Source organism: Corapipo altera, unplaced genomic scaffold, assembly GCF_003945725.1.
Source record: "Corapipo altera isolate COAL_440 unplaced genomic scaffold, ASM394572v1 2b, whole genome shotgun sequence".
NCBI classification, from domain to species: Eukaryota; Metazoa; Chordata; class Aves; order Passeriformes; family Pipridae; genus Corapipo; species Corapipo altera.
Window position 1 is genome coordinate 23,506,377 of NW_020884874.1, and position 20,927 is coordinate 23,527,303.

General features: G+C 36.1%; 1 protein-coding gene across 6 annotated transcripts in view; it reads left to right on the plus strand.

Moving 5' to 3' along the window:
- The window catches only part of ADGRG6 (adhesion G protein-coupled receptor G6), a 109,234-nt gene that overhangs the window by 80,920 nt on the left and 7,387 nt on the right, over positions 1 to 20,927 (plus strand). For all 6 annotated transcript variants that reach the window (XM_027633998.1, XM_027633999.1, XM_027634002.1 and 3 more), the window contains 10 exons: positions 692 to 832; positions 4,221 to 4,337; positions 5,433 to 5,478; positions 6,964 to 7,070; positions 9,752 to 9,879; positions 11,175 to 11,443; positions 12,977 to 13,091; positions 14,156 to 14,439; positions 18,339 to 18,440; positions 20,629 to 20,781. In XM_027633998.1, the coding sequence (XP_027489799.1) occupies positions 692 to 832; positions 4,221 to 4,337; positions 5,433 to 5,478; positions 6,964 to 7,070; positions 9,752 to 9,879; positions 11,175 to 11,443; positions 12,977 to 13,091; positions 14,156 to 14,439; positions 18,339 to 18,440; positions 20,629 to 20,781 (1,462 nt within the window). The remainder of the gene's footprint in view (positions 1 to 691; positions 833 to 4,220; positions 4,338 to 5,432; positions 5,479 to 6,963; positions 7,071 to 9,751; positions 9,880 to 11,174; positions 11,444 to 12,976; positions 13,092 to 14,155; positions 14,440 to 18,338; positions 18,441 to 20,628; positions 20,782 to 20,927) is intronic.

Genomic DNA, 20,927 nt, shown 5'->3' on the forward strand with positions numbered 1-20,927 from the left:
AGTGTGCAGTCATAGGATTGCTAATAAAATGCAAGGTTGCATACTCATTTATTTCGTACTCACTTGTAACATCCCTGGGCCACAGTGGGCTTTTAGATGTCTGACACATTGCCAGTATATATTACATTTATATTGATGGCAGAAAGTGTCTTTTTTTGTGCTATATAGCACAATAAATATAGATGGGTGACACTAATAATTATTTTAAGATCTCCTTTTTGTAATAGAGAAACTATAAAAGCTCATAAGAAAATTATTTCAGATATGTGGATCAATCCATCTAATACAACTCAAGAAAGAAGGATTCAGAGCATATTTTTTAGATCTCAGCATTGTTTTCTATGAGAAAAAATATCTTGAAGGTTACTGAAAATAATTATGACTGCCATTATTGCCATTCATTATTTCCAAATCATCATTACAGTCGTGGAGGAGTTTGTTTCTTTGTTAGTTTTATCTAATACATTTTTATAGCAGAAGGCTGATCTCATGCTGGAAAGGTGGCAAACCTACCAAGCCTTAAAAAAAACCTATTTATTGCATCAACTCTTACATAGACACAGGTCATATAAGTGTTGACTGATTCTATACCCATGTTTAGATATCTTTGTGTAAAGGTGTGAACCCAGTTGTGGACAACAGATGGTTTGATTTTTGTTTGAACATGTTCTTCTCTTGTTTTATTTAACAGATAGATTTTGACAAGGATCAGACAAGTGCCTTTGCTTCTGTTGTTCTGCCACCAAGTTTACTGAAGAATTTAAGTCAAGATGAATTTGAAGTTATATCCAGGGCTCAGTTTACTTTCTTCAATAAAAATGGTCTTTTCCAGGTAAACATTAATGTGTTTGAAGTAATTTCAGATAGGGTGAGTCAAAGCCAGCTGCTAAAAGTTTCCTGTAGTGCAGGAATCATTTCACAGCATTTTATGAGTTACAGGAATTACAAGGTAATACCAAATGTAGGCACTAAAGACAGTCTTATGTTCAGAGTGACAGTATAGTTGAAGTGCCCAAGATGGGTTAAAGTCTGTGATTTGACTGCAGATTCCTGTGAAATGTAAGATAAACCTTTTCTCGATAATCTGTGGAAAACTGTATCCCAGCTGCTGATGATCAGAGGAAAGTAGCATGTCCTTTTAAAGGGCATAAGTTGTGTTTAAATGCATTAATATAAGTCCTTGATGTTCAGGGGAGCCAGGTTCTTTTCTATCAGAAGGGAATTTGGCCTGTAACACTGCAAGTTCTCTCTTTTCCTTATAAGAGTTGGTTAGTAATCATATCCAGCTGGCTACTTTATATTCAGCTGGAAACTCTGGGCTGATGGTCAGTAGCCAGAGAACTTTTGTTTCGATGTACACTATTCTTTTCATACCTGTGTTCTCATAAGCTCTCCTTATTTTAATAGGGAATAAGAATAACAATAGTTACACCTGAAAAATAAAGGTACTCAGGTAGATTTGGTTTTTGTCTCTTTAGGGTCCCATCAAATGGGAATTGTAAATGCCTGCATGGTAGATGCCAAAAAAAGTATGAAGAGTTTGCAACCTGAAAAACAGAAAACCGAAACCATATCTATTTTGAAAAAACAAAAAAGATAATTAAGAAGGAAATATTGTTTCGTGGTGAACTGTAGAATGTGTCTCAGAAGACTTGAGTTTGTTTTCCCATCAGTATTTTAAGTGACCTTTGACTCTTGTGCATCCGCAGAACTCTGTAGTATTGTATTGTCTCTATATTATCGTTTTTATTGGCAGTGTATCCAGATTCATCAGATAATCTAGGGCAAGAAAATACCCATGACCCACAGTTGCCTTCTGAAGTTCACCCCAAAGTATTTTAACTATTTTAAAATGGATTCATTTTAGGCCTGCTTTTGAGAAAAACAGGATGGATATCTTTAATAAAAAACCCCAGAAGAATACAGATGGACTCTTGTCATTATGGCATAAAATCATATAAAATTAGAATGTGTCCTTTAAGTGTTTTAGAATGTGTTTCTCGGTGATACTTAATAAGCCATTGAAAAGCAAAAAACCAGGAAAAATTGCATCTGAGTTTGCAACTAAAATAAATACCTTTTATTTTTTGTGTGTTTTTCAAACTATTCATGGGTGGTACGATCAACACAATTAAAATTGTGTTTTAGTAGGTCTAAAAATAAAGGAAGATAAAAAAAGGGCATCAAAATAAGGCCTACAAATAAATTAATCCACATCCCATCTCAAACCCAGTAACTTTATTCATTAGAATAAAAGTATTTCATAGATACATTTATTTCAATTGCACTTAAAAAAACCCAAATGCTCTTAGCTGTATTCCTTGTAAGTAGTCAATGTAACAGTGAAACATTTTACTTTACAGTACTGGAGGGGTTTTTTTATTGCAACTGGGAGAATTCAGAAACTTTTATCTTGTCATTCATTAAAATCTGATGGTTATATTAATTAGAAGACTATATAAAAGCTATTCAGAGTGGGATTCACTTCACCAAAGGCAGGTGTGTTCTATGTACACATCAATGTCTGAACTGTTGTTCATAAGTTGCCTTCAAAGCTAGTCGACGGAAAAGAATGGACACCGTTGAGGTGTAACATAACTCATCCCAGTGCAGAACTCAGCATCAGTTCTCCAGACAAAGGAGCAATTGCAATTTGAGATACTCCAAGGTACAAAAGTACTGACATGGGACAGTGAACCTGTAAGAGATGTGACATCTTCTGTAGTAGCAGCTGGAGACTGGGCAGAATACCCTAAAGCCTCTAAAATGGACACTTATTTTTAGGCAAGTCATATTTTGACCTAGATGTATAGAATAGATACAATGAATTATGCCCTGGATGTGCCAATTTCCTTTCATTCACTATGTTAAGAAACACTAGAATGGTGTTTTCCCTTAATTTAGCTGAACAGCTAAAGTAAGTAGTTACAGCTAAGTAAGTAGTTATCTGTATTTTACTTTAATACACACATTATTTCTACTCATTTCTAAGGATAAGTAAGAATATATTCAATTGCCCTCCCTAGAGAGACCAACTGATATTTATTTATAGTTTTTCATATCTGCTAGAGACACAATCGACTGTAGAAATATGTCCAAGGACTTCCACAGACTTAGTCAGATGTTAAAATTTAGGTGGTAGCCAAGAGATTTTGTCTTGTTTGAGTGCTCAAGAACTATCTAGATATTTGAATTTTCTTTCCTCTTCGACTTTTAAGGTTTTAGGAAATTTTGTTACAAAGCTCCAGTATAATCTGAAATACTGCATCTGAAAATTCTTGGATATGGTTTTTAAGGAATGAAGTAGTCTTCTCAGGATAATGTGTACTTAAAAACTGAAGCTGTTCTGTCTTTTATGAGTGGTGGGATCTCATGAGCCCAGTGCTGAGCTGATACCTGACATCTTGTTAGGTTAATAAAACCCCTAGACTAAAGGAATCAAGGGTTCAGGAATTTGACAGACCGGATTTTGGGAGGGAAAGTGAGTGACAATAGACTTCATTTGACCTAAGGTCTGCCATAGGCAGTGACCAAGCTTCTCAACCAGGCATGTAACTATGCAGGTCTCAATGGAAGCTCATCAAAAGAAATTAGTATTTCTATTTCAATAAATAATTGGTTTCCAAGGAAGACTTCTCAGTTGGAAGATTCTTAGCTGCAGGTTAAAAATAGTATTGCTCAGTGATAATATCAGAATTCTGTTTAAATTCCCATCAAATAAGACCTTGCAGAAAATACTACCTCCTTCAGTACGTAACATTGCTTTGAATTTGTTTACTTCTTAGTCATTCATTTTAAGATGGAGGATGATTTAGCAACCATACACAGAAAACAGGTTATTCTCTGAAAACTTTTCATCTACTCAAAAGGATAGTGTCAACAATAAGAGAGCTAGTTCATTCTTGTTTAGGGAAATGAGCTAATCATATCATGAGTTGTTACCTGCTACATTGTTTGAGTTATAATTTTGTTTGCCTTCTAACCTCTCTCTATAATTGTGCCCATGTATGTTTATGACTATAAGGAAAATAGGGAAACTTCAGTGAAGCTAACCCATAATTTGATTTTATAAACATAATGTTCTTATATTGCGTAATCAAAAGTACAGAAATGCTGACAACTTACTTATTCTGGCATGCTGCAAAAATGAAACTATGTACTCTGGCTTTTATGTTATGTGCTGTGTAAGCATTTATTATGTTTTTCTTAATCTTTCAAAGGATGCAGAAAATACTGCCAATTTGACCAGTTTTGTGGTGGCATGCAGTATTGGAAACTTAACCATTCAGGATCTTCAGGATTATGTGAAGGTTACAATCAAGCATACCAAAATTCAGGTAAAACAAGACTGATTATTCAGAGGAACAGGAATGCAGAGTGCATGTGGTAAAGGCTAAGCATAAAGCCTTATTGGGATGGATTTTGAGTAAGAACATAAATGGAAATCAAAAACTCTAGAACAAAAGCACGTAAGCAAAAAGTTAAACCAAGTAACCTCTCCCATCCTCATGCATTCGCACTCCATTCATGGTCTAAGAATTACCTGAAAAACTGTTCATTCTGTCCCTCAGAAACAATTTCTGTGCCAATAACTAAGCAAAACCTCTGTTCGTGACCATGGTTTTGGCCAGGGACATGATTTATTACACTGAAACTTTAGAATTACTTAAATTCTTTGATCAAATATCGTTTTTTTAATACTTCCCTGAATTATTTTGTTGTTATGTGGTTTTCAGCAAAGGAGGAATGGACATGTTAAAAGATGACCACAGCAAATTTAGGGAAATAGAGACCAAATGCAATCTTTTGGCACATACTGTTTCAGTTAAAAAACGGGTGAACTTGACTCTGTTCTCAGACACATCGTCAGTATCTAATCCAAAAGAGGCAATAGCACTAGAGATGTTAAAAAAGAAAATGTTAAAATGTAATACCAAAGTAAATTGTAGGAACCTGATTTGTAATTTTCACGGTTCCATTAACTTTATCTTGCGTTTCATTACAATGAATATTTTAAGGTGAGGCAAAAGAACCTCCACTTGGGTTCAGCAGGCACTTGGATATTGTCAAGGACGTACATAAAGGATTCACGGAGAAGCCCTAAGAAAGTGAACAGTACAACGTGTTTAGATTCTATAAAGACATACTCAAAGATAACTTCACTGAGACAATAAAACTTCATTGTTCTGAGGATGTGGAAAAGGAGCAGTGGAACAGTGCAGAGAAGCAGTGCTCTAGATTTTAAAATCTGGGCAAATCTGTCTTTCTAGCAGAAGAAATTCTAATTTGACACTAGACAAATTTTCAACAGTCTAAATGATATGGATTATTCTGCTCGGTAAATGAAATACACATTACAACAACTGTTGTAAATGTTGATGAGATTTATGCCTGAAGAGGTATACAAAGTCTACTTTTGCATCTGTTCTTAGGAAGATCCTAAACCTACTTGTGTCTTCTGGGATATGGACAAAAATGGTAAGTTTAAAAATACTGTGATTTCTTTCATGTGGGGAATAAAGTTGCTTTGAGTTTTAAAATTGGATACAGTATTTGCCATTTCTCCTCCTAATTAATCCTTACAGAATTCAATTAAGTCCATTCAATGAAGCGTATAATTTTTTCTGGTTAGTATAGTTACTTGTAACAGTAGATGTTATATACTCCTTTTCAAAGTTTGTTTTTAATGTAAATGTTTCTAACATTTTAAATTTTTCAATCAAGTTTCTCTACTTTTCCATAGCTGATTGCAGTTTTTGACTGATCTGTCTGTATGCGCAAATTAAATTATAATGCTACTCAAACACAACAGTGGTTCTTAGCCATACTTTTAACTGCTCATGTGTTCTCTGGGATGACTTTCCATATCCTTCTATTTTAGAGATCACTACGGAGATGTTACTCTTCTTTACAATCAAACAGATAGAGCAGTAGGATTTTGGATGGAGAGGTTTAATACAGAGAGTCTTGCAAGAAATAAAATTTGCTATTCGAGTTTGTACTTCAAAGCAGGAAATACAGAACAACTGAGGAGAATGCAGGAGGATAAAAAAAGAGCACAAAATCACAGAACCTATCTATGAAGCTGAACTTAGGAGGCACAATAAAGGAGAAACACACAGGGAAGAAACTATTCCCAGTGGCTGCTTAAGTGGGGAAGAGCTTTGAGTGGTTTTGGAACATCTTCACAGTATTTTGAGAGATTGTCTTGAATTTGAGCATTTGATTGTCTTGAAATTACAGAGCAAATTATGCTGGATTTTGTCAGGAATTATGAAAAAATGTCTTTAGAAGTCAGAGAATATGAACTAGTTCACAAAATTAGTTCATTTTTAGCAGGGGGAAAACGAAGAAAACAGATTTTACTTTTTAACATTTAATTTTTAAAAATAAAATCATTCTACTTATTTTTCAGAATGGCCTTTTCAGGTGGGGTGAGTAGGGAATAGTTTATTCCAAGTTTTTTCATAAGACCACAAGGGATCTTTGGGATTATCCATTCTGACCTTCTGCATTACATGCTGCAGGGAGGAAGAGAAGGACCCTCTCTAGTCCTGGGCCATAAATGAGGATATATGAGTAGGAGGCAGGCAGGTGCACATGTCACATCAGTGGGGTAAAAGGGAGTTCTAAAACTATGTTATTATTGGGTAAAACTAAGGTGTGTCTTAATGCACGATCCACGTAATAGGTCTTATTCACTAACCAAAAAGCTCCCTACTTTTATTATAGATCTCCATCTATTGCTTCTGCTCAGTAGTCCATTACTGGGACACTCACCTGCTGTGATTCTCTGCAGAAACTAGGAAATCTGTTACTTACTTCTCTCCTGGTTGTTTTTAATGCTTGCTCATTCAATTTGAGAGAGCGCTTCTGCATTTGCACAAGGTGAAGTGAGAAATCTGTTAAAAGAGAGATTGACGTGTTTGTTGGACAGCAGTTTCTCATGTTTCATTTCCACAGATGGCAATGGTGGCTGGAACCCTGCAGGCTGCCAAGTGGATACAGAGTCCAATGAAAACAAAACGGTGTGCTTATGCAACCACCTCACACACTTTGGGGTCCTAATGGTAGGCAAACTCGCTGTTCACCAAGTTACCTTTTCTAGGCACAGCAGCGCAGTTTCTCTCTTGTGTCAAGACAAGTCTCGGTTTTGTTACTTGGGTTATTTCTTTTGCATATGATTTTTAATAATAATAATAAATAACTTCCCCCCTTATTGTCATAAAGTTATCTTTTCGTAATAAAGTAACTAGTGATAAGGATTCAGGAATGAGATAATAAAGTTAGTAATGAAAGAATATTATTGTTGTTATTATTATAATTATTACATTCTTTACAAGTGCCTAAATATTACTTTTTTAAAAAAATTAAATTCTAAATTTTGCAAATACTGTGCCACAAAAGACCTGGGGTTGAGGCTTCTGAGCAATACCAAAATACCAGTACTAACACTTCCACAGAGAAACAGAAAAAATTGATCTTAATGATCCTGAAGTGCAGGGGATCCCGAACATATCCCTCAGTAGTATAATCTGTCAAAACTGACCTGCAGCTGAGGGTGTGACAAGAGGGAAGTGAATGAGAAACAAGTTTAAGTATATTTAAAATTTTCAGATTGGGAAAGTGGGAAGTTTTTTACAGAAAAAAAATCATGAAAAAAATTTGGAAGTGCTGTTTTCAGAACAAAAGGGAGAGAGACACACACTGTCAGGAAAAACAGGGAAAGAAAAATGTCCTACAGTCAGTAAAACTCCTAATGAGGATGAAAAGTCAAAGGAGTACAATAACTCCCTTTCATCCTTAGATCGAGAGGCTAATTTGTCCCTCGCAAATATAGGCTGCAAATCTGACAAGATTTATCTAATGTCAAAAAGTATAAAGCAGTACCTTCTTTTGCAAAATGTGTAAGCCTGTATTGGCTCTTTTCTTACGTGGCTTTAATCAGCTTTGGGGATGCCTTACCTTACAGACCTGCTCTGGGAAAAAGTCTGTCAACAGTGGGCTGGTACAGAACTTGTAGCTTATTCTCTGTCAGAGCCTTAAGCAAAGTCTCCAGAGTGGGTGGCTGAGAAAGGTAGAGCAATGCCTAAGAGGGAGATGAAAGAGGGAACCATAGAGTGCACTTTAGCCTCAGTAGCATAGCCTCTAGCCTTCAGCTGTCTCCAACAATTTGCACTTGTGAAGTGTTTTTCAGGGAAAAAAATCCCAACATGAAAAAACGGAATACTGCTATCTTTTCTTAGCATTTGGTGACTGTTTATGCTCAGTAATGGCCTAAAACACTTCTTTCCAGCTGAAATTACCATTCATTGGCCTCTAAAACATAGCTACAGAAAAGATATTGGCTCCTGGTCACAGCAGTGCTCCTAAGTGGAAGTATTTGGGTTTTGAAGTAACTTGCGGCGGTATCACGTAAGAGTTTAAACCCGCAAGAGAGCCACACATGCTGACTTTTTCAGCTTTGGCCTTCAAGACCCTTCTTAATAGGACTGCTCTCTTCACATCATGCTGAGTTGTAGATATGAAAAAGCCACTAACTTTGTGTCTTTTTGCAAGCTAAATTGTGGTCTTGTTCCACTTTCCATCCTCAAAGGGAGAAAGAAAAGGCTTTCTTTAGGATATATTCAATGAATCCCTTCTCTTCCCTGAATGCTTTAGTGGCAGTAGGAAATAAGGCAGAAGTTCTTTGAATTCGGGCTGCATTCCAATAGATTTTTACACAGTTTTGACCCTTCTAATTGCTTTTCCATTTTAATAATCGCTTCTGACTTTAATTCAGCTATTAAATTATTTTCAAATAACACCCTCCTTATGTATATATAAACTGTCATATAAGGTTGGGAAAGGCTGTAAAAAAGCTGCTCCTGCCTTTTCCTACAAAGCATGTGAAGTTTTGTAGCATTTTGTTTCTTTTTGCTAGTTTTGCTAGGGACAGCAGTGACACTGACTGTAGAATGAGCATCATTATCTGTTAGCATTTGCTTGCATTTTCTCCACAGTGATACAGATCCAAACATTCTTATAGATTCTTGTCCTTAAATAAAGGAAATAACACTGGCATTTATTCTCAGATGGTACTATGTAGCAGTTACAGTTAGACAGAAAACGAAAAAAAATCCTCAGAATTTTCTGCTTCATTTCTAAATCTTTTTTTTTGTCGTCTTCGTCACTATTTTTCTCACCAGTTCTATTATAATTGTAGCTTTTATGTCAAAGCAGACCATAAAACCAAAAAGCAATATCTTGCCCTTGATTTCATCTGTAGATGATTAGCTACATTAACTCTTATGAACTTTTAATAACAAAAAGTAATGTCGGAAGTTCCCAATAATGTTGAACATTTCAGTATGAAAACTTGTAAATTACATTTTCCTAAATCTTACATCTTCTGAAAGACAGTTGTATATAAGCAACAAAACTAAAAAGTTTAAAAACTAGAGACTTTTCCAGAGAAGGACGTTTGAACTCCTGGTACTGAATTATAAGAATCAGAATTAGGTTGACTGTCTGCTGTTCCGAGCAGATGTAATACTTAAAGCACATTGTTTTGGAGAGCTGTGGGAAGGAAGTGAGAGGTGTAACAGCTATAGACTAAGTACACTCAGTAAAAATGAACCCCAGTGTCAAGGTTATAGTGGTATTGCCAAAGTGCTTTTGAGTTTTACTTGACTAATTACCAACAAAGAGTGTTGTGCTCGTAGAAGAGGTGTTGGCTGTAACTGATATCTCTTCCTTTTCTCTCACATAGGACCTTCAGAGAAGTGTGACACAAGTAGACACACAGAATAACAAGGTCCTGACCTTTATCACTTACATAGGCTGTGGAATATCTGCTATATTTTCAGCTGCAACTCTTCTAACATACATTGCATTTGAGTAAGTGAAAAACATCACAAAGGTAGTACCTGTATGTGCTGAACAAAATAAATTAGTTACACGGATAGTGTGGTTTATTTGTCCAAGAAGGGAAATCTATGTTTAAAAAAACCCCAAACTGTTGTTTGTCGCACTATTGTAAAAGTGAAATGTTTTTTCAAGGGGACATAAATTCAGAGTCTTTCCTCCTGTTTCTAATGTGTTGTGTTGTTCAGGCCTGGGAATAAGGTGAATGCGTGTCAAAATTTTGCTCTTTTGGGAATACAGAATGCTCTAGATTCTGAACAGATATGTATTATTTTAAAATTCTCAAACAGGATTTTTATAAAAAAAATAAACAAGAACTTGCTTATGTGAACATAACATGAACCAGGTATAAAAAAGTAAATTTCCAGCTAGGACAATTACATTCAAGAGCCCTTCAGAAAGAGGTGGGAAGAGAGATAAAATGAAGGTAAATTGTGAAGTGGTACAACAATTTCAACAGCAGTTCTACTTAAATGTGAAAGTGACTCAAGAGAAGGCAAAAGTTTAGAAGTGATACAGTTCTGTGAACAGTGAAAAGAGAAAATGAAGTCATGTCAGCACAAAGAAACCATTCTGCCTGTAACAGGATAAGACACAGTAGCTGCTAAAGAAGGATAGTTGGCTGGGGGTGAGGGAAGAGGTGGGGGTTTTCAAGTTTTAAATGTCTTTAATGATTGCATTCCTATTAAATTACCTATGGCACAACGTTCTGGTCCAAGAGGGCAGAAGTTCTTGGCTGCCCCAAATTTCCTACATTTTAATGTGTATCATTTCAAAAAAAAAATTACTTGATCTTCAGTCTTCCTAAGATCCTATTCAAAAAAGCCAAACAAACAAACAGAAAACAACATGCACTGGACAATATATTCCAAAAATTAAGTGAAGACTTACATATAAAATGATCACAGATGACCTTATGGTCAGGTGTATCTTTTTGTTTTCAGTTTCTATCTAAAATACAAAGTAATGTTTTATATTTAATTTGAAAGGGGTTTTTTAAAGAAAAAATCAGTTGCTAAAATATTATGGCAGTTAATTAGCTCATTAAGGACCTAAAGAACTGGTAGCTTACCCCCACTACACACAGCAGAAGCCTTCAGCAATCTGACACAGAAGTACACATCACTATGCCTTACAGTACAAACACTTACAGCTCGGAGGAGATCCCTGTACTTTTATTTACTCTGTGAACCAGTAAACCCAGCTGCTGAAAGTGGCTTGCGTGAGTACAGCAAGTTAATCACATGCACCTGTATTTCTCTCATTAGGAAATTGCGAAGAGATTACCCATCCAAAATCCTGATGAATTTGAGCACAGCCCTGCTCTTTCTTAACCTGATTTTTTTGCTTGATGGCTGGATTGCATCATTTGATATCGACGGCCTCTGCATAGCTGTAGCTGCACTCTTGCACTTTTTCCTTCTGGCCACCTTTACATGGATGGGACTAGAAGCTGTTCATATGTACATTGCTCTGGTGAAGGTGTTCAACACGTATATACGGCGATACATACTGAAGTTTTGCATCATTGGCTGGGGTGAGTTCCGAAGATGCAATATTTGCGTGGCATGTATGCTGCTATATAAAATGCTCTCTATAAATGCTGCTATATAAAAGCTCTCTGTCAGAAGTGCAGAGCAAAATTAATATCAACATGGCGTTTCCTCCTCCCCCCGCCCCCCCTCTCCCGGCCTGCAGTAGTGCTGGCATGCAGCCAGCCCTCTCTGTCACAAAGTTCCCCTGTATAATTCTGTGTAAATACACTGTAACTGGCACCCTCCACCCAGGGCAGCTCACAGCCCTTGGTTGAGTGGAGAGACCGGATAAACTGGTCTTGCTCTCCAGAGAGGCCAGAATGGGAGAGGGGAAACAAGAGTGTCCTATCAGAGATGAAGAACCATAGCACACAATGAATGCAGCAAGTCTTGCAGTTACTGCAATGCCTATGGGCATCTTTGCATTAATTTTCAAAAACTTTAAGTCCAGGTTAAATTTTATTACCAACAAATACATGTAGAAGTTGGTGGAATCAGAGACAACCAAAATTTTCTGAGCTTCAGTACGGTGTTTAAAACACAGAGAGATCCTGGTTGCCCTAAGCAATGTACAAAGTAGGTCTGAAATACTGAAAAATAACTGGAAGGCTCAGGCAGCAAGGCTTTTATTCTTCAGTTTTGTCTATATCAGGAATCTGTGCCTTCCCCCTGAATGCACATATTGTGTTTGAAATAATATAACACAATACAAAACCATTAACCTTACGGCTAGAGCACTGACCTCAGTACAGCTGATAATTGATGTCTTTCCATTGGCAACTAGCATCCTCTTTGGCAACCTCAGCAGAGAGCAAGGACTGAGTGGTCGGAAAAGCAAATTAACCTCTTCCCCTTTGAATCTGTTCTGTTGTAGCAAGGGTAAGACATGTAAATAAGGCATATCAGGAAACGTACATTTCTTTTGTTTGAACTGTACCTTTCTGCACAGAGTTCTCTTCTGCATAGTTGTCTGTTTTCCCAAAATACTCCCTTTACCTTATTATTAAGAAATATATATTTTGTTTTATAGGGTGGAGGGGCTTACAGTTGAGAGAAGCAGTGGAGAAATTACAGATTTAAGTTCATGTTCCCCAGTTACCCAACCTAATGAATTCCCATTAGCATCTCTGAAAAAAATCCCTCAAAAAATCCCAATAACATCATTCCAGTAAAACTCATTGTTTTTAAATATTTTTTTAATCTTCTTCTCACTAGAGAGCCTATGTGAAGTTGCAAATTTAACTTTGGGTAATTAAGGGAGATTGTTTTATTTTCACTTCCATATCACATACTAAAATAATGGTTTTTGCCTCACAGAAGGTTACGAGGTGTATTTATTAATGCCCATTAAGTGCTTTGGAAGTTCTTTATATTCGTACTGTTTGAAAAATTGTTTTCTTCTACCTTCTCAGTGCGGTTTTTTTAGGATACTCTGTACTAAAGCAATAGGTATGGAGACATCAATAATTCAGCTTAGCATGGTGAATGTAAAGGTTTAGGAAATTTGAAAGCTTCCAAGTTTTCTTGTGTTACAGGTTTGCCGGCTCTGGTGATAGCAATTGTTTTAGCAAGTGCTAATACAAGTGCAAGTCATGTTTATGGCAAGGAATTATATGGCAAAGATGCTAACGGGCAAGGAGGAGATGACTTGTGAGTATTTCTTTTGATCTCTTAAAATTTAACATTTATAGTTTGGAAAAAAAATTAGCATCTGTCAGATTGCTTTGGAAAAGTCAAAGACGCATTAAAGAAGCAAAATGGGCAAAATTGTCTTCTAAGTTATTTGAATCAGAAATGTGAAGAATGCTGTAAGAAAAAGTGGAGGGAAATCCGTATTACCCAATGCCAGGTACAAACACTCCTCTGGCAGAAGAATAATTTATAGGTTTTGTCAGGAAAATAAAATAAATAAAATCAAATTTAGTTTATCTTAAATGAAAGCTATATTTTCTAGGTAAGAGCAAAGGAAGAAGTAGTATAAAAATAGTTTCCTTTTTAAGTAAGCTAGTCTTTTGCAAATGTAGTTTGATAGTCTTCTGTGTTCTTCTCTTGATGTCCAGCTAATAATCTCCGGATGCCAAAATTTTTATATGAGTACTCTGTTCCTTGCCTGGCAAAGCTTCATCATGATAAATAAAAATGTCATTTTATATGTCTGTTATTGTATCATGCTAAACATTCAGGCCATTTGCTGCTAGGGGTATAAGCTAGGTATCTCATATGCCTGGCTGTCAAATGGCTACCTCAAAAGTCCTCCTGCTTCTCCAGTTGTGTCCAAGTTCTCCTTTAGCTCCAGTGGCAGAAAGTTGAAATTTTGACACTGAAGATCCAAGTTTGCCCATTCTGTTACTAAAACATACTATGCTTCACACAGATGACAGCCATAAAGCTGCTTGTACTGAGTTTAAACTTTTCACGATAGGATTGCAGTTCCCACAGCTTGTATCTGAGGTTGGATTCCTTTGTAATTGGTTTTGACAAAATTGTGGTACAATCCTTAGATTTCCAAGGTGATAGTACTCTGAGCCATAGTCACTTAAGACACCTCTGGACTTCATTCTATTTCCAAACAGAAAATGGACAAAGGTTTCATTTTCAAGCATAGCTCTGCATCAGTGGAATCAGAAATAGGCTGATTTTCCTTGTAGTCATGTGAATAATTGGAGGATAGTTTGCATTAACCAAAAATGATCATTTTTTGTATTTTTTTACAGCTGCTGGATCAAGAATGAAATTGTCTTCTATGTGACTTGTGCTGGCTACTTTGGAATCATGTTTCTAATGAATATTGCCATGTTTATTGTGGTGATGGTGCAAATCTGTGGGAGGAATGGGAAAAGAACTAATCGGAGCCTGAAGGAAGAGATCCTGAGGAACCTCCGTAGCGTGGTCAGCCTGACCTTCCTGCTGGGCATGACATGGGGCTTTGCCTTTTTTGCCTGGGGTTCCTTGACTCTCGCTTTCCTGTACCTCTTCTCAATTTTCAATTCTTTGCAAGGTAAGCTGAATTTTTGTTCCGTAAATGAATAATATTTGAGCTATTGATGTTCTGGGGCATACTATGCCCAGTAATTTGACTGGGAACTCATATTCAATCTCTAGGTTTTCCATTGATACAAAACCATCATTGATTTCCCTTATGTGGAATAATAATCCGAACTACATGTGGATTGAATATCTTTCATAAATTAGTTGACATTTCAAGGTCTTTTCCATAAAATGCACTTTATTATAAATAGAGCTATTCCTGACTAACAGTCTGAAGTGTTCACTGTTGAGATAGATGCCATGTCACCTTCAACATTTCTTTTCAATTATAGGAAGCCTTCTTCCTTACTTTATTCCTGTAGGGAATCTGTAAAGCTCACAACTATTTTATTAAGGTATGAAAAGCTCATGAAACAAAATTCAGTCCTCTTTTCCTGTTTCAGTGTGTAGAGATAGCACAGACTTATGGGCTATTCTTTGGTTAAGAAAAATCCAGTGACTGTTTTAGTCAGATTATTTTCCTTTCCTTTAATCAAGTTTCGAATATTTTAATTTTCCAGCGTAGTTTGTCTTTCTGAAAAATGTTGTGAACTGTACTCAAATGGCTATAAATTACAGAATTATATAGCTGACATTTAGAAAAAATTTCAGCTCAGAGCTAAAATTTGTGTATGTATCAAATGTTATAAGATTCTCAACCAACTCTTACCCTACCCACTAATAAAGAACTATTGAAAGCCTAAGGAATAGAAAAACCCAAGAAGATCATTGGAAGGGCATGTGTTATACCATACACATATTGATATAAAAAATTAATTTGCCTGAAAAAAAGCCAAAACAAAAAACAAACTCAAGAATGTCATTGAAGGAACACGTGTTGCAACACAAATATTGAGATAACAATTAAATTTTCTTAGGGTTAGCAAAATACCTTCCTTTATGGAAAAAGTACTTTATGTTATCCTGTGTGGATTTTATCTGATACAGTTGAGATGTATTTATTGTGCTAAAAGATTTATTGTACTTTCATGGAAAGAAAGTAATGTTTTGGGCTTTTGTTTGGGTCAGTTTTAACCTAAAATTCTGGGCAAAATGGCAAAAATGGTTTATTGTTCTTACTGAAGCCTTTTCTTCCAAAGGACAGATTCTGATATTCCCCTAGCAGCGTAATGAAGTATTTGCTGCATTGTGTCTGTGTAAGAAATTCAGAAGGGCCTTGAGAGATTAGAAGTATGGGAAGAACATGAAAAAAGATTTAAATTCTGAAAAGCGTGCCAAGGATCAAATTAAACAAGTTTTCTGTAACCAGAATTTCCAGTGCAATCGATTAAGCTTGTACGTGCAGAGTGCACACAAGGTTGACCACCACTGTTTAAGCCTCTGTGGGGTAACAGCACTATTTAATGGAAAATGAGTATTTGGAAGGCAGCTAAGTCAGAAGATGAAAGTGAAAAAGCTGAGGAGTAAACACAAAAAGAAGAGTGATGAGCTTTTCTTGGATTGTGGTAGCAATAGTGACACAGTATATGCTCGGGCATGTCACATCAAGCCCAGGAAGATAGCAATCTCCTATGTGAAAGTACTTATTGCTGTGAAAGAGTTAGGCAAAGCTAAAGAAAAAAGAGGTATGTTTAAAATCACATATAAGTGGTGCAGTGTTCATGTACCAGTAAGGGGGTAGAATGGAACAAACTAAAAATTAGGATTTGTGTCAGGAGGCATTTCCTAGCAGCCAAAAAACAGTTCAGTATGGCAAATTTTTCAGCAGTATTAGCATAAGCTTAATTATTGAGACCTTGGTAAATGTGTTTATTTAATAAATACGTTTATTATTATTCTCTCTTAAGTTTTTGAAAGCTGCATGAGTATTTTAAGCTATAGCAGCAGCCTCCATCAGCAGTTTTCTGTGCACTGGCAGTGAAAAAGTAAATTGCAGCAACTGCTGGTGTTACTGTACTTTGCTATTTCATCTACATAGGAAATTATTTTTCTCTCCTTGAGGCACAGAGTAAAAAATCTGGGAACATTTCTTTTTTGGCTGCTCATTTTATATATATGCCTGGGCAAGCCAAATACTTTCAAGTCAGAGCCAAGCTACAGCCAAGCCTAGGGTCTGATTTGTCTCTGGGAAACAAAACCAAAGCTGTACTACTAAAAGCACATTGTAAACTTAATGAATAATGAAATACAGAGAAAAAAATTCTGGAGACCAAGCCCAGACAGGGCAAAGGCAAAGTACTTAATGCAGTACATTTGTTTTGCATTACTAAAGAATATGCATTTTCTTTTTTAACAATTCAGAATGTTCCAAACATTTACTGCAATTTAATAAAGCATCAATTTACAAAGTTTGTAGCTGTGCAGAAGCCGTAAGAGGAACTGCATGGCTCTAAGACTGTAAGACTGTAAGAGCTGCTAATGATTGCATTGGAATTGCTCATGTGTTTTAAACAAATCACACAAAAATATTTCACTAAATGCAAACACAGTAACCATACTTCGAGAGAGGTTACATATGAAATGCATCCAGGTACGTTTGCCTTTTTTAAATTGTATTTTTCCTTTTTTTTCCCCATCAGCTCTTGAAAAAATTTGGAAAAAAACGTGTTTCATGACACAACCCTTACCTAAAATTAAGTGACCTCAGAGGTCTCATCCTGGCCTGGTGGCTATAAGCAAATACAAATCCAGTTCAATGACATGCATTAGTGGAAAATTAGACCTCAGCAATTTGGAGGAGAGAAGATAATTTGAGCCACCAGAGCATTATTATCCAAGCTATGCCCTGCCATTTTGTTCTACCAACTGAAACACAGTACTCATTAGTATATGGAACCATTCATGATGATCATAAAGGAATGGTATTAGAGGAAGCCACTTGACCACATTTGCCCACCTTATGTAGCATTTATTCATGTTTAATATATAATCATGAGGGATTTGGCAGTAGCATTTTGCCATCAGGTGTTCAGCCTCAGGTTGGCTCTCTCCCAGAGAATACGAGTAAAACAAGAATAGGCTAAGCTGGAGAACAATGAAAGATTCCACAGACTGGGAAAAACCAGGAGCACGTAAGATTTCCAGCTACTATATTTAGCTCCAAAGTGTATCTGTAGAATGATGAAATTGTACCATATGTCTTCTTAAAGACCTACTTTATCACATGGTAGGATGCTTATCTCCTGTCCTGAAAATCAAAATTTAACAATTGCTTGAGAAAGATCAACTCTGCAAAAACATTCTTAAACACTTTCACTGCAATTGCATGCACAAATCAGTTCATTTTCTTTGGAAGTTTGTAGTTGGACACCTCATTAATACTTGTGAACATATTCTTAACATTTTCATAGTCTTTTCAAGTGCATGCATGTGATGCACGTAAATCCAAGTGTGCTTTTTTAGGACACCCATTAATGCCATTTGCAAGACTTCTGGTTTTAAAAGAATGCAGCCTACAGATCAGTAGGTATGGAACAGAAGGAGATAAATTATCTCCTTGCTAATATCATAGTGTCTGTATTTACTTTCCAGCCTGCCTTTTGCAGTATTGTTGGTTGCAAAATAGTCATTTGGTTCACAGAAAAAACCTTTTAATCATTTTCCTCTAAACCAAAAAAAAAATAAAATTAAAAGGTCAGCTCTGAGCTGAATCTATAGCAACAGTGCCAGTAAAATGGGTCCTATTCTCTGTATTCTGATATCCCAAACACCCATAATAGTAACTAGAGGATGGGAAAATTTTTAGTTAATTTCTGTACCTCTTAAATGAGGTATAGATGACAATAACAAAATCTTAAGATTATTTTTTCTTTGCTTGTACTTCATAGACTTTTGATCATAGACTTTAGTTAATCTGTTTATCTGTTTATAAATACATGCTTCATTTGGTGTTTGTTTGCTTTTTTCAAGGTTTGTTTATATTTGTATTCCATTGTGCTATGAAAGAAAATGTGCAGAAACAATGGAGGAGACATCTCTGTTGTGGCAGATTCCGACTGGCAGACAATTCAGGTAAAAACACTTCACAGCTCCCGTCCTTATGTGCTGCAGTTGTCTTTAAAAGTCCAGGTAAACCGCTTGTTAGTTACTTTTAATGTAATAAAAGGTAAGCCAGAGATGTGGAAAAATATATTAATCACAGACTGTCACTTCAGTACTAACAGTGCCAAGGCACTTTTCAGATATCACTTCATAAAAACTCTCAAGTCTCTCAGTTTTCCACTGAAAGCAGCTGGTAAATTTTGTACTGCTGTAAGCATGGTTTTGGAAGGCCCTTTGGACCATGCAAAAAAAAAAAAATTAGATAAGGATCCAGAGATTCAAACTCTGTCATTCAAAATCCATTTTACTCATTTTCTCCTGCATTAAAGTATGTTGACTGAATTGTGTGAACTGCTAGGCTGATGTAGGAGCAATTCTTAAAAGGCGTGTAGAAATATTCTGTCTTCTTTTGCTTTTGTCTTTGTCTTTTTGAACTGCCTGTCCTTCACCATTTAATTCAGAAAGACCACTAGACACTCAGAAGTATAGAAAATTCCTTAAGCAGAAGCCTGATTAGTTCCATGGCTGAAGCTCAACTTTATCTGCAACAGCCAGGGAGCAAGGAGAGCAGTTGGTTTGGACACGTAAAAGTAACACTTAGGCCACTGCATTTGTAGTTTCCTGTACCTTTGGCCATCTCGGATGGCATCAGATTGCTGTGTTCAGGCAACTGGATTTTGCTTTGCTGCCTGATGTGGTGATTTGGACCATATAATTCTTTCTCATATGGTTCCTGCTCAATGACCAGTGTTCAAATCTAGAGTTGATGTAAGGTGGCATATCCCATTACGGTAAGCCAGTCTGTCCTGGGTAATAAGAGTTCTCCAAATACCCTTGTGTCCTTTCTTTTTCTCTTGGCATACAGGGCTTGTTTCAAGGTTTTAAGTAACTGCTTTGGTATCAAGACTTTTGCTTGTCCTGCTCTGTTTTGTTTAGGGAATGTATTCTCATTGTACACTCTAAAACATACTTTCATTTTGTAGTAAGAAAACTTGATTCATTATTTCAAAGAACTAATACAAATTGGGAAAATCATATTCATTCTGATCAGACATCCAAATTGTTTCATACGTTCATCTTCTGTGTGGTTTATGCTGTAACTCCTGAACTGAAAAACACAGATGGATCAAACTGGTTTTTTTTTATACTGCTGTTGAGCAGCTTGTGCATATGATAGAAATAAAAACATGAAGGATTTGAATACTTCAGTGGTATAGGTAATGTGATGTCATTATGTCTAGCCTTAACCAGTCAGTCTCTACGAGCTGGTTTTAATCTGCATGAACCTGACACCGTTTTCAGGCAGAACAGTGAAATATAAGTCAAATATGAACTTGAATACATAAACCCTATAGCAATGATTTCGGATAAAGTGACCTAGGTGTCTTTGGTTTGGAATTCTTTTCCATTTTGTGAATTTCATTGAAGTACAGTGAATAACAGCAAGGTGATTCAAATGTGAAACTTCCTGCACTTACCTGCAAGTATCTGATACAGAAGTAGTTAGATGCTTTTATTCTACTGATGTTGGGACAGACTGTTGAGTTTTTCACTGGTAGTTTTCCTCACTCAGTTTATCAGTATTAGTTATTTAATTTGATTTTTTAAGTTGTTCCAGCATAAGAGCCTATTATGTTAATGGTTTGGACAAAATTCTTAAAATGGGAATGACTGAATAAACAGTGTAAAATAATAGTGCACCAATATTCTAAGCAATCAGCTGAGAATCTGCTAGTATGTAGTGTCTTCCTCAGCAGATCAAGCCCTCAGATGGTAAGATCACTGTAAATGATCCTATCTATCCCTTTAGATTTTGCTCTTCAGGTCATGAAAGTATGGTATCCTTATACTGCTACAGAGCTTCTCTGCTCTCTTGTAGCCTGGAAAGCTAGGCCTTATTTGCAGTTCTAATCTAACAAATCTAATCTAACAAATGATTGTTAGAGTGTTAGAGCCACCATTTTTAACTATTGCAGTAGAATAAATTAAGTTGGAATAATTTTGATTCTTAAGAATGAAAGAGGCTGCCTAACAGGAAAAGGATAGGCTGTTTGTTGTAAGCAATATTAAGAAATGCATCTGTTACCTGAAATAATCATAATTGAATAAATTAGTATTTATGGTAGTTATTTATGTAAAACTTTTCAATCATTTTTAGATTGGAGCAAAACAGCAACCAATATTATAAAGAAGAGTTCTGATAATCTTGGGAAATCCTTATCCTCTAGTTCCATTGGCTCCAATTCAACCTACTTAACATCCAAATCAAAATCTACAACAAATACATATTGCAAACGAAACAGCCATACAGGTGAGTTCTTACATTGTGTGCAAGTGTGTCTGTGAATACATAGTTTCATGTTAAAGGTACAGTAGTTGTTTCTACCCAAAGGTCAATGTGAGAAAATTTCATCAATTTGCGTAGTGTATTTTTTAAATATATGTTACTTTAATAAG